General features: G+C 40.3%; 1 protein-coding gene across 1 annotated transcript in view; it reads right to left on the reverse strand.

Moving 5' to 3' along the window:
* Window positions 1–268: 268 nt before the first annotated feature.
* WAPL (WAPL cohesin release factor) overlaps window positions 269–12,854 on the reverse strand; it is a 3,318,690-nt gene continuing 3,306,104 nt past the window's right edge. Inside the window, exon 21 of the mRNA XM_044056596.1 lies at window positions 269–5,018. Coding sequence (XP_043912531.1) covers window positions 4,953–5,018 — 66 coding nt within the window. The 3' untranslated portion in view covers window positions 269–4,952. The remainder of the gene's footprint in view (window positions 5,019–12,854) is intronic.

Below are 12,854 nucleotides of genomic sequence, written 5' to 3' on the forward strand. Positions count from 1 at the left end.
TATTCTAGTACATAACAGCAGTATTTAAAACTTGTCTTATTTCATAATGGCTTTCCTGAATTTTGCTGTTGGGGGAGTACAAAAAAATGCTTGAAGTATCTTTTTTCTTTTCATTTTATTTATGAAAAGAAACAGCACTACAAGTAAAATGGTGGAAAAATAAGCAAATGGATTATTGTACCTATCATAACCATTTTATGTTTGGCTTCACATCTACACTTTAATGGATATTTTAATAGATCACACTCAGAAATGAGAGACCTCCATCAAAATTACTGAAAGTAGCAACTTTATTTGAGTTAAAATTATTTACATGTAACCAAAGACAACTTCATTAAACTGGTACAAACTCTTTTTCCCTGTCATTGGCTTTTGCTCCAAAGATCACAACTGAGAAATACTGTATAAAATAAAAATAGGCTTGGATTCAGAAAAGTATTCTAACCATTCTAGTTTCCAACTGCCAGTATGTACATACATATTTACAATGGAAAAAAAAAACTTTTTCAACAAATTTGCAAGTAGGCATTGTATACATTTTAAGCTGAGTTTTTGGAGGGTTTAAACCAAACAGCCATAATGCAGATCAAGTTCACGTCTCACTACAGAATCTTTTCAAGTTTTTTGCACTTTTAACCATTTACTATACCATTCTTAAATAAAAGCCATCACCTTTATTCTTGTTGCCCTGAGCATTCAATGAAAATGACACTTAAAAGTTATATTAAAACTATTAAGGCCGAGGCCAAAATACTATCATACAACAAAAGCAGCCTTTATCAAAGACTGCCTTTGGAAGCTTTTCCCCACAAGGGTATTTTGCAAACGAGCCAAATATTACACACTTGTTAAGGAGTTACACTGGCAGGCTATGTACTTAAAGAGTTATTGAGACACACATGAGCACCAAACAAGCAGTGCAGGATTTGCCTCAGACCATCACCTACTACACTGTGTCAACAAAAGCAGTATAAACTCACTGGAACAAAGAAATCGGAGAAAAAGTCAATATGGTGTGTGGGCTTTATATGAATAAAAGCTTCTTTAGTAATAGTAAAAATTGGAAAACAGTGCAAATTTCCACAGCAAATATTCCATACACACTGTATGGAAATAAAAGAAAACAGTCTAGCCAATCAGGAGGTTAAGCACATATCTGAGTTTCCACTTTTGTTTTACAAACGAGCAGCACAACTATTATTTGTGCTTTTTTTCAGCCTGCTACGTAATCCATTGTAACAAAAAAAGCATCGTTATTCTTTCTGATACAACAGTTAGAGCAGCTTAAACCAAGTGCAAAATACAACTTCTGAAAATCACCAGTGTAACTTTATACTGGCCTAAACATTTATGACTGATATAAATAAAAGTTCCAATATGTGCCCAAAATAGAATTGCATTCTCTGCAAATGGTCTCCATGACGTGTTGACCCTTTTTCTGTAAAAATGTATTCGATACAAACAATAGTTTATGTGCTTATTCCCCCTTCCCACTCATCCCCACTATCTGCCAACTCCCACTCATGTATGTCTTTTGATAATGGGAAATTTCTTGCTTTTTTTTTCATTTCATTCTTTTAATCAAATGGATAGCTCACAGTTATTGTTATTCGGAGGTCAGCTGCTGGACGATTATGGGCAATGAGCTACATGAAAAATGGAAAGAGGGACTTCTCTAAAGATCTGTAACTGGTAAACAGCTTGCATTACTTGTATGCATATATCCACTACTGAAAAAGGTTTAGTTTAAACAAGAGCTTTTCTTTCCATTATGCGTTTACTGGTACTTAAAACAGGTTCATGTTACAACAGTGCAGTTGAAGTTCCATCTGCAACTGCTAACAGTAAATGGGTTTTACACTGCAAGCTGTACAGCAGTCAAGGAACTGCTCTGTAAATCTTGTACTCACCTTTGTGGATATTTCCCACAATGCACATCCCACAGGCAAGTATGCTGGCAATTACAAGACCATGACTATTCTCTTGAAAAATCATATTGTATGCTGGTTTATCAGCACTCCAGAGGAAAGGGCATTCTAAAGCTTAGTACAACTCTGGGCAAATACATTTGAATCCAAGAACTGTACTTAAAGTAGGATTGCTCAAACACCTGCAAAACCTTACTTCAACCATGAAAAGCCCTTTTCAATTTAATCAAGAAGAACTTCTTTCCAGACCCCCTTTTTCAACTACCTTTTTCCCCCTAAAATAATGAAGTGTTATGAATGGAATTCCAGAATCTCAAAAGTCAATAACAGCATGTCTACTGCAGCATCTTCCACAGACAGATGACAATACAAATTCTGCGGGTCGCTCAGTACATTAAACATGCCCAATTGTACAATGAACAAGATGGTTTTGCGCAGGATGCACGTAAAAAAATAATGTGATTTTCAAAAGGACTTGTGAAACCCCTACAAAAAAACACCCAGCAGCCAGCCATCCTGGAAAGTGATTAAGATTGAAGAGTGAAAGGTATTTTCAGCTGTTCTCAGAATAAGATGTACTGAAAAGTAACCTAAGGAGAGGGAAGAAGCTAGCAAAGCTGTTAACCAGTCCTCAGTTTTACCTATCCAATTCAAGTAGTTGTATTTTTTTTTTCAAGTACAGGAAAGAGCAAAGGCTATTATGAGGCACACATGCAAAACTAAGATACATGTTTAAGCTTTCATAGTGATTAATGCATCATCTCTGTGGGTGGGAAGATCAGTAGTGGTGGACATATACATTACAACATATCTTCATAATTACTCCATTTAAAATACTTTTATGCAAGCTTGCCTTTTGGGTGATCCAGTTCGTGGTTCAATGGGATAACACCTTCAAATTCAAGAAAAAACAAGGTAAATTATTCTCTAAATTCCAAAAGGCCTTACTCCAATGAAATATGCTGAATTAAGTTGCTCCAATTTTGTAAATGCTAGTATATTCTGGAATATACAGCTTCATTTTAAATAAGGTAACAAGCAATACAAAACCTATGAGAATCTGTTCACAATACAAAGAACAGCCTTTAAAGAGTTCTGGTTGGAGTGCTGAACTATCACACACTTTCTTAGCTACTGAGTGTGTGGGAGTACTCTACATTTCAGCATCCTCTATAACAGGCAAGTGTAGAACAGCCAACAGGGAGAGAAAAAAGGTTTTAATGTTACAAATTCACTGCAACAGGCAACTAAAGAACAGCATGTCATGGAAAATGGATTCTAATTTTACTACTGATGTTTTGTGAGATATTGCTTCTTTTGAGCGACATGCAGTCCTAGTTAAAACTCAGCCACCCTAAGAACATAACTAACCAAAAAATATTCCTGACAAACAGTGGTTGCTAACGAAAGTCCCACTACTCAATTACCAGTAAAGACGAGTATGAGTCTAGAAACTGTAGTGAGGAACATCATCAGCTGAGAACTTAAAATATAGCTTTATTTCCGGAATTTTTGTAGCTGGATGTGGATTGGTTAAGGGAAAAAAGTTTTTAACTGCAACTAAGGTGGTGGGAGTTTGACTAAGAGAGCTACGGCCAGGTAGTGTGCAGCTGAAGTAAAAGGAACCAGTTCCAGGTGTGCAGATTCAGAACTCAGTGCCAATCATTAATCCACACCAAGTAGTCTTTACACTGCAGTAAGGTAAATAACCTAATTCTTTTGTAAAAATGCACAGTGGCATCAAATCTACATCAAACTGTGTTCGCTCTTTACACTGTATCGTTGCCTGTTAAAATAGTACGCATTTAAATAAAATAAATTAATATGCTGGAAAGGTGCTTCAGGCAGTATTATATTAACACTTAAAACAAGAAAACAAACAGCACACAAACGAAAAAGAAAACATGCCTAAGATGTCTACTAGAAATGGCTTAACTGGTGGATTATCCTGTCCCTCAAGGTTTACAAGCTGCAGAAATTCATCTCACAAAATGTTCTACATCGCATGCAAACAGGCAGGACACGATGGACTAAGCAGCACTAGGTAATTAGGTTTACATTACTATTTTGTGGCATCCCATGAAGTTACACCGAAAGAACACCTTCCAACATTTGAAACCATACATAGTGCAGAAGCCTGAGAAGTACATACCTAGAAACATTGTTCAGAATAAGGCAGTTTGGGTAAGGTATTAATGATAAATTCTCCTGGAAAATGTACCTTCGAATGATATTTCCTTAAATAATGTACAGTATTTTTCTGAATACCCACATTTTCAAATAGAAGAAAATAAAATCTTCAAATCTTCACCTGTGGCTGTATCCTTTTGACTCAAAATGAGTGTTAAGAAGCACTATACGTGGAAAAGATGCAGTAAATATATATTTATTATTACCCTTTTCCATTATTTCAACAGTTTCTCGTGCACATTCTCAGCCACATTGAAGTAACAACAAAAACAATGACCTGCATTTGCTGCTATAGCCATTCTGTTACGATTCCATGTTAAAGTAGAGCACCTGTATGGATGTAATGCATATCAAGTAAAAAAATAAATAAGCCTTTGTGGGCAACAAATTTGCAAGGTAATCGGGATACACCACGAAATTTTACCAGAAAACAGGATTTAAGCAGCAGACTAGCCTTTGTACTTCACAGGGTACCACGACAGCAACCGACCTTGTTAATTTCAGTTGTTCTAGTAGCTGTGATCCAGGCTGAAACAAAGCTCACACTTCCAAAAGATGCACTGAGTTACCTGCCAGTGATTGCTCAACCTTGCTTGTACCTGGCCTGAGTTCTGCAGTTTACTAACAGTTAATGTTTAACTTCCTGGTAACTGCAGAATGTCATTAGATACAATAGAAAAATAAAAGGCCAATATACTGGTGAATTAGTTTTTGAATCTATATAAAATAGTGCCTTTACACATTAAAGGACATTTCTATTGGGCTTTTTCTTTTTTCACCCTTATCTAAGGGTGGATCCAGCATTGAGTGGCTTTAGCAACAGTCCAGCATCTTCTAGCAGTGTTCCAAGTAGTCAATTACTCGAGATATAGACTTCTGGCCTGTTGTTCCCACAGCACACTGTGAAATAAATTGCAAGTATTACAGAATGGTAATTGTAAAGCAGCTTTAACAAACATTTCCACAAAAGAATTTACATTTAAAAATAATTAGCTTAACTGTTTAACAAAAAGCCACATCAGGTTTGAATCAATTACCATAACAAAAAGACAAATACTGCTCTGCAGCTAGAATAATGAAAAAAAAAAAGCAGCAGAAACCAGCAATTAAACCAAATATCTTTTAGTAATAACCATAAGCCGCGGTGGTGCAGCGGTAGCGTTGTCGCCTCACAGCAAGAGGTTCTCCTGTTCAATTCTCGGTTGGAGCGCCTTCTGTGTGGAGTCTGCATGTCCTCCCCGTGGCGTTCCAAAGACATGTGTGAATGGGTGTGCCTTCATTGAAGGTTGGACGTCGAGCTGGCACCTTGGCATCATAAAAATCTACTGCCAATCATTAGCAGACAGGAGTTCCACTGTGGCGACCCCTAACAGGGAAAAGCCGAAAGAAGATCAGCTTTTAGTAATAATCATCTGGTACCTCGGCTTTTTACTTTCAAGGATATAATACTGCATATATCCAAACAATCTATACCAGGTAAACCCCATCAGCATGGACTCTAGCTTCCTAATGTAATTGCAGCTCTCACATATTGTGTTCCTACGTGGTAGTAGCAGACAGTAGTAGATGCTTGTCCGTGTACATGAGGCAGTTGCTACACTATCTCAGGATGCCCATATCAACCAGACTGTCAGGAGAAACTAGACCATCCATATTTCTGAGAATCTGTGGGAAAAAGGCCAGGGACAGCTAAGGGGTGGGCCTAAAGCCCAAGTGCTTAAACCAAAACTAAGAGACTTAGAATAACACTTAACAATTTAGACAGGCTACAAACAAGCAGTAATAAATGCAAAAGCAAAGATGAAGTTGAACACTTTAGAGAACAAGCAGCAAGTAGCAGGATAAAGCAAGATGAGGTAATAAGAGTAGTAGGAAGAAACACAAATACAGAAAAAAATATAAGTAGCTGAATAAAGTGTTTTTCTTTATATATCTATATCTATATATATATATATATATATATATATATATATATATATATATATATATATACACACACACACACACACACACAAGTGGAAAGGGAGAAAAAAGGAACAGATAATAATTCAAGGTTAAGGGACTAAGGGGTTTGGGCTTCCCAAATGATCTCTGTACTAGTGAGCTAATGAGATGGGACTGTGAGGAGTGTCCCAGATCAAATTTACAGTATTGGGGGGGGGGGGGCAATTGCAAAAGCCACCAACTTTAAGAACACAGCAGCAGTTGGGTGGGAGGAAAACAAAATTCGGCCACTGGTCAGCCAAGCCTTGAGATAATCAGATAACACAAAAGCTGTTAGACCAGATTTTTCATCCTGGAATAAGTTAACTACAGACTCCCTGCTGCCCAGAGAGCTATAAATGGACCCCCTAAGTGGAACAAGTTAGTTCAAGCTAAAGTACTGTACCAAATGCCTTAGAACAGAAATAAATACTTAACAGATCAGGAAACAAAATTCGACCACACAGATAAAACAGATAAGTAAATAATTCAGCCAAGGAAAAACAAAGACAGTGCAGAACACTGAACAGTTAGATAAAGTGGAAAAATATAGTTAGCAGCTCTATATTTCCAGATTGTTTGAGAAGCACTCTCAGTCAGGCACAATGGAGATTCTAGTAATAATATGCAGAAATTCACACAAAGGTAATATTTTTATACCAGCAAGATAAAAGCCAAGCCTCGAGACAATCAGATAAGGTATTTACCTTACAGACAAGTACAGGGACCGATTCTCACAAAAGGAAATTATCTAGGTTTACAATGGTCCACAAAGACAGCCAGCCTAGTACTTGCCTATTAATAATATTCCTTTTACATAAGACTTGGAGAGGTGTAGAAAGCCCTGAACTGTGAGTAATACGCTTTTTATTAAAAAAGAAAGAGGAAACAAGCTCTTATTTCAGATTCCCTTAAATATTTAAGTTGCACTTGTAGTGAACTGTGTGGTGAAGCATTTTTGTAGTTTTCTGCCTTTTTCCATGTTTTAACCAAAACAGGTATCAGTCTGCATTTTTAGTTTGTTCTGGGACATTAGTCCTGTAGCTTAATTTGCTGTTGTGGTAAGACTGTTTTTGTATTATAATGTGCTTCTAACCTCCACAAGTAGAATTACTTGTAAAAGCTAGCTGTTTGTATTTTAAATTCTGCTGGGTCTTGGTCTTGTAGTTTCATTTGCAGCTGTGGCAAAACTGTGAACTACAGCCAGATTTGAGCCTTATTTTGCCATTTATTACTGCATCTTCCATAAAGTGTTACCAGAAAATTTCTGCATAGTCTTGGGCCATAAATTGTAGTAGAATTTCAACAGTGAGAGTATTGTTTTTTTTTCTGCTCCAAGATTTGTGCTTCAGTGCTTTTACCGTGCTGATGCACCAGTCTTGCTCCTACAGTTTTATATTCTGCTTATTCACCTGCTTAAAGATGCATTCTAGTGTCTTTTGTTCCTGATCTGTGTCTCTGCCCCTCCCAGAGCCATTAAGCTAAAGTTTCTGAACTTTATTTGATTAAATCCTTCTCCAGGTAGCCTGCTTCTTCCTTGAACTTTTCCCCAGTCCTTCCACTTTTTTCCTGTCACAGTTTTATAAGGCTGTCTTCTTTGGCCTCTGCCCACTGTGGTAATCTAATTTCCAACGTCCTTCCCTTCCTTCATTCAGTGCTACTGTCTGTTGTACAAGCTATTTATGTACTCCTTCCCACACACTGTTTTTATAGAACCATGATACTAACTGCCCACCCAGCACACCAGTACTGCTCTTCAGTAAATCTCAACTACATATTTGTCTACTGCTCATTTTCCCAGAGCTCAGAAATCCTGGAGTCCTTGTTAGTGTTCCAGAACTGTTTTAGTTGTATCCAGTGCCATCCAAAGTTAAGTACTTTTGATTGCTAAAAGTACAGTTTTCTACCTACCATAAATGTAGATGTCCGATAGACATGCAACTGCAGTCATAACATGTGGGTTGTCCTGCCTCAGGCAGCCCTTGGTCGGCCGGATTCCAAAGTCTGGGTCCGACGTCGGCTGATGTCGCATTTCTCTCCGATGTCAGAGCGGCTGGAGTATATAAGAATCAGCCGACGCCATTTTCTTCAGTGTTTCTTGCCCCAGATGCCAGGTGCCCTCCAAGGAAGGCTGTAATCAAATTGGAAGACAAAAACAGGATTCCAAACAAATACATGAGCAATAAAACAAATACACCATAACAGATATCCCCAGCTAAGAGTAAGGGGGATAGGAGTGGACCCTAAGCATAGAGGGGTATGGAGGGAGAGAAAACCCGACTGCAGTTGCATGTCTATCGGACATCTACATTTATGGTAGGTATAAAACTGTACTATGTCCTTCAAGAATGCAACTGCAGTCATAACATGTGGGTAGAATACCATAGCTTAGCTGGGGGAGGAGGTATGCTCTAGGAAATAGATGGTGTGGCAATCAAACCCTGCAGGACTGCCGAAGCAAAGCCTGCTCTGGATCTGGAATATAGAGGGAGATTGTAGTGTTTTGAGAATGTATGCACGGAGCTCCATGTAGCAGCTTCTAGAATGTCTTTTGTAGGCACCCCTCTTAAAAATGCTGTAGAGGTGGCTGTAGCTCTGGTGGAATGTGGTCTGACATAGGCTGGAACAGTCTTTCCATGAAAGGAATAACAGAATCTGATGCAATGTCCAATCCATTTAGAAATAGTCTGTTTTGAAACTGCTTTTCCTTGGACTGCAGGGGCGTAAGCTACGAAAAGCTGTTCAGACTTCCTACTGGCCTTGGTTCTGTCCAGGTAGTATCGAAGTTGTCTATGAATGTCCAAGGTATGCAAAAGTCTTTCCCCCTTATTCTCAGGATTAGGGAAGAAAGCAGGCAGATGAATGGCTTGATTTAGAGAAACCCTAGAAACCACCTTTGGCATAAAGGTAGGGTTGGTCCTTAATGAAACCCTGTCTCTGTGGAAAATAATAAAGGGTGGTATTGCCATTAGGGCCTGTAGCTCCGAAACCCTTCTCGCTGAGGTAATTGCCAACAGGAAGGCTGTTTTCCATGAGAGAAATTGCAAGTCAACTGAAGCTGCTGGCTCAAAAGGAGGTAGAGTCAGTTTTTCTAAGACAAAATTGAGGTCCCAGGCTGGCACTGGGGCCTTTCTCGGTGGCTTAATGTTCTTGATTCCCCTGAGGAATTGTCTCAGTAAGGGGTGAGAGAAAACAGGAGGATCAGTGTTGTATCTAGCTGAAATAGCAGATGCGTGTATCTTTATTGAAGAATATGAGAGGCCGCTCTGTAACATATCTGCCAAATATTCCAAGATAAGTGGGATGTTCAGTAATGATGCATCATGTCCTTTGCTGGTATTCCAATTGCTGAATCTTTTCCACTTTGCTAAGTAGACCTTTCTGGTGGATGGTCTTCGAGCCTCTATTAGTAACTGCTGAACTTCCTTGGAGAGGGATAAGCTGAAGTTATTTATAGGATCTCCCAGGCTGTTAGCTGCAGTGTCTGAAGGTTTGGATGCAGTGTTTCGAAATTGTGTTGAGTCAAAAGTAGAGGCCACTGAGGGAGGGCCCACCTCCTGGTGTGGCATATGCTCTGTAGTAGTGGGTACCAGTGTTGTCTTGGCCAATCCGGAGCTATTATGATTCCCTTGGGCTTCTCTGCTTTGATCTTTAGTAATACTGAGGTCATCAGTGGCAGAGGTGGAAATGCATAGATTGCTAGGGAGTTCCAGTTGAATGAAAGGGCATCTATTTTCCAAGCCTTTGGATGGTATGTCCTTGTGCAAAATTTTGGTAGAAGATGATTGAGGTGAGAGGCAAATAGGTCCACTTCTGGCTTGCCCCATGTCAAGTGAGTTGACTGAAGGCCTTCGGATGTAACCTCCACTCGTGTGGATCTGTGAAATTCCTGCTTAGGCTGTCCGCCAACACATTGTCTTTTCCTGGAACAAACTGGGATTGTAACTGGATGTTTAGACTCAGTGATTTTTCCCAAAGCTGCATTGTCAGTCTGCAAAGGGGGTAAGAGTGGGTGCCCCCCTGCTTGTTTATGTACCACATCACCGTGGTGTTGTCTGTCCGTATCAATAAGTGGCCTTGCTGGAGTTGGTTTTGAAAAGCCTCGATAGCATGCATTACTGCCAGCATCTCCTTTTGGTTTATATGCAGATGTGTTTCCTTTGGAGACCATTGTCCTTGTATACACCTGCCTTCCATGTGCACCCCCCATCCAAGGTCTGAGGCGCCTGTAGTCATGGTCTGTGTTATCTGTGGTTTTTTGAATGACATACCTGTGTTTTCCTGGCTCACCGAGGCCCACCATAGGAATTCCTTTTGTAGGCATGGAATGAGTGGTATGATTGTCTCCAAGTTGTTGCTGTGTTGAGACCAAATGCTTTTAGGTACCATTGAAGCTTTCTCATGTGTAGTTTTGCTAATGGAACCAGTAGAATGCAGGATGCCATGTAACCCAGGGCCTGTAGGAATCTCCTTGCAGTCATCTGGGTGAGTTTTGCTAAACCTTTGAAGTATTGAGTTAACTTCTCTTGCTTGTCTTCTGTCAGGTAAGCCATCTGAGAGGCTGTGTCTAGTTTGGCTCCTAAGAAGATTATTTGCTGGGATGGCTGCAGTCTTGACTTTTGGAAGTTGACTGTGTATCCCAGAGCTTGAAGTAATCGTATGACATAATCCAGTTTTTTTGTCAACATCAGTTTGTCGTCCGCTTGTATAAGGCAGTCGTCCAGGTACGGGTAGATTTGTATACCCTGGAGCCTGCAATGAGCAATTACTGAAGCCAGGCATTTTGTAAACACTCTGGGCGCAGTAGACAAGCCAAATGGCAATGCTGAGAATTGATAATGCTCTGGCCCTGCAAGAAATCTGAGGTATCTTCTGCAGCTGTGTCTGATAGGGACATGCAGGTATGCCTCCTTGAGGTCCAGAGTAATCAGCCACGACTCCTTGCCCAGCATGGGAAGAAGTTGCTGTAGAGTCAGCATTTTGAACTTTGGTACTATGAGAAAGGTGTTTAATGCGGACAAGTCCAGTATTGGTCTCCATTGAGATTCTTTTCTTGGAACAAGGAACAGTCTTGAGTAAAACCCCTGCTCTTGTTCTTTTTGTGGAACTCTTTCTATTGCTTTCATTCGAGTCAGCAGAGTGATTTGCTTGATAGCCTCTGCCCTTTGATGTTGTGGTAGATTTGGCATGCTCTTGCTTTCTTGGTAAGGTATGAAAATGAAACCTATACCCTCGGTCTATAATGTCCAAAATCCATTTGTCCTTTGTCAGTCTGTGCCAGTTTTTTGCAAACAGAGATAATTTTCCACCCAAGGGAGCTTCTAGTTGTTCCCTGGTAGGCGGTAGTACAGGAAAGTCATTGAGTTTGTGGTTGTTGGGCAGGTGAAACCCCTGCGTCACTTCTTTGGTTTCCTGGCTGCCATTGTCGTCCCCTGTAAGGGCCTCTGTATTGGCCTCTTCCTCGGCCACGTCTGTTCTTACCCCTTTGAAACTTTTCTGGATTAGGAAAGGACCAGTTTTTTGAAGGCCAATTCCTACTGAATCGGGGGGGTTGAACCTGGAGAAAATCCTTCACAGTTTGAACTGATTTTGCTTTTTCTTCGATGGTCTTTAACACTTCCTTAGCATTTGCACCAAAAAGCTTGTTCTTTTCCAAAGGTGCATCCAGAAGTTTTGCTTTTACATGATCTGGTAGAGGTTGATCCTTTAACCAAGCATGTCTATGCATCACTGCCCCTGTCATAGCTGCCCTACATGAAGCTTACAGTGCATCATATCCACACTGCAGGAAGTGATTGCTTACTTGCTGAGTGTTATGTACAGCTTCCTGCAAAGTCTTCCTGTCTAACGGATCAGGAGAAGCTAATGTTTTTTGTAAATCTTCTAAGAGATAATCCTGATATTGGAACATATGAAAAAGGCAATTTAAAGCTCTCATGGATAAGGTAGTGGATGTGTAAACCTTTTTACCCCATCTCTAATGACCTTGCTTCCCTGTTGGAGGGCAAAGGATTTTTGGAGGTGGAGGCTGAAACTCCTTTAGGCCCCTGTGAAATAGTTTCCAAATCAGCAGTATGGGCCCTGAATAAATGGGAATGAGTTTCTGGGACCCTGTAATACCTGTCTGGCTTGGCTGTAGCAGGAGGAAGCGAATCAGGGGTAGCACTAGAATCAGAATACAAATCATCCAGAACATCAAGTACAGGAGGAATAGCTAAGGGCCTGTGCTGAGGCTTCTTAAGGAAAGTCCTAAGGCGTTTCCGAGAATCAGAATATTCCTGACCCTGCCACTTGAAATGTTCCCTCATGGTGTGCAGAACTTCCCCAAAAGAAATATCCTCAGGAGGGGAGGCCGAAGGTATGGAATATTCTGCATCCGAGTCCTCATAGGTCTGGAAGAGCTCTTCCTGGCCAGAGTGGACAGAGCCCTCAGAGTCTTCATCTGAATGGACAGAGGGTTCAACCCGGGACCTTTTATCAGGAGGAGGCTGGGATGCTCTCTCAGGATGGGCCTGTGAACCTCTAATCATGGAAATTAAATCAGCAGCCATGGACATAATTTGTGTCTCCGGCGTCGGCTGAGGTAAGGATTTGGAAGTAATATGCTTAGTTTTGCTGGCTGCCTTAGCCCTAGTGTAGGCCTTAATAGACATGGCCATGGGAGGCCTGGCAGCTCCACGTGCAGGAGTGACCTTGTCTACAGCAATGGTCTCGGGCATTTCCTCAGTTTCGGTATCCGGAGGAAAATCTATA

Source organism: Protopterus annectens, chromosome 14.part0, assembly GCF_019279795.1.
Source record: "Protopterus annectens isolate FY-2018-M chromosome 14.part0, PAN1.0, whole genome shotgun sequence".
In the NCBI taxonomy this organism is placed as follows: Eukaryota; Metazoa; Chordata; order Ceratodontiformes; family Protopteridae; genus Protopterus; species Protopterus annectens.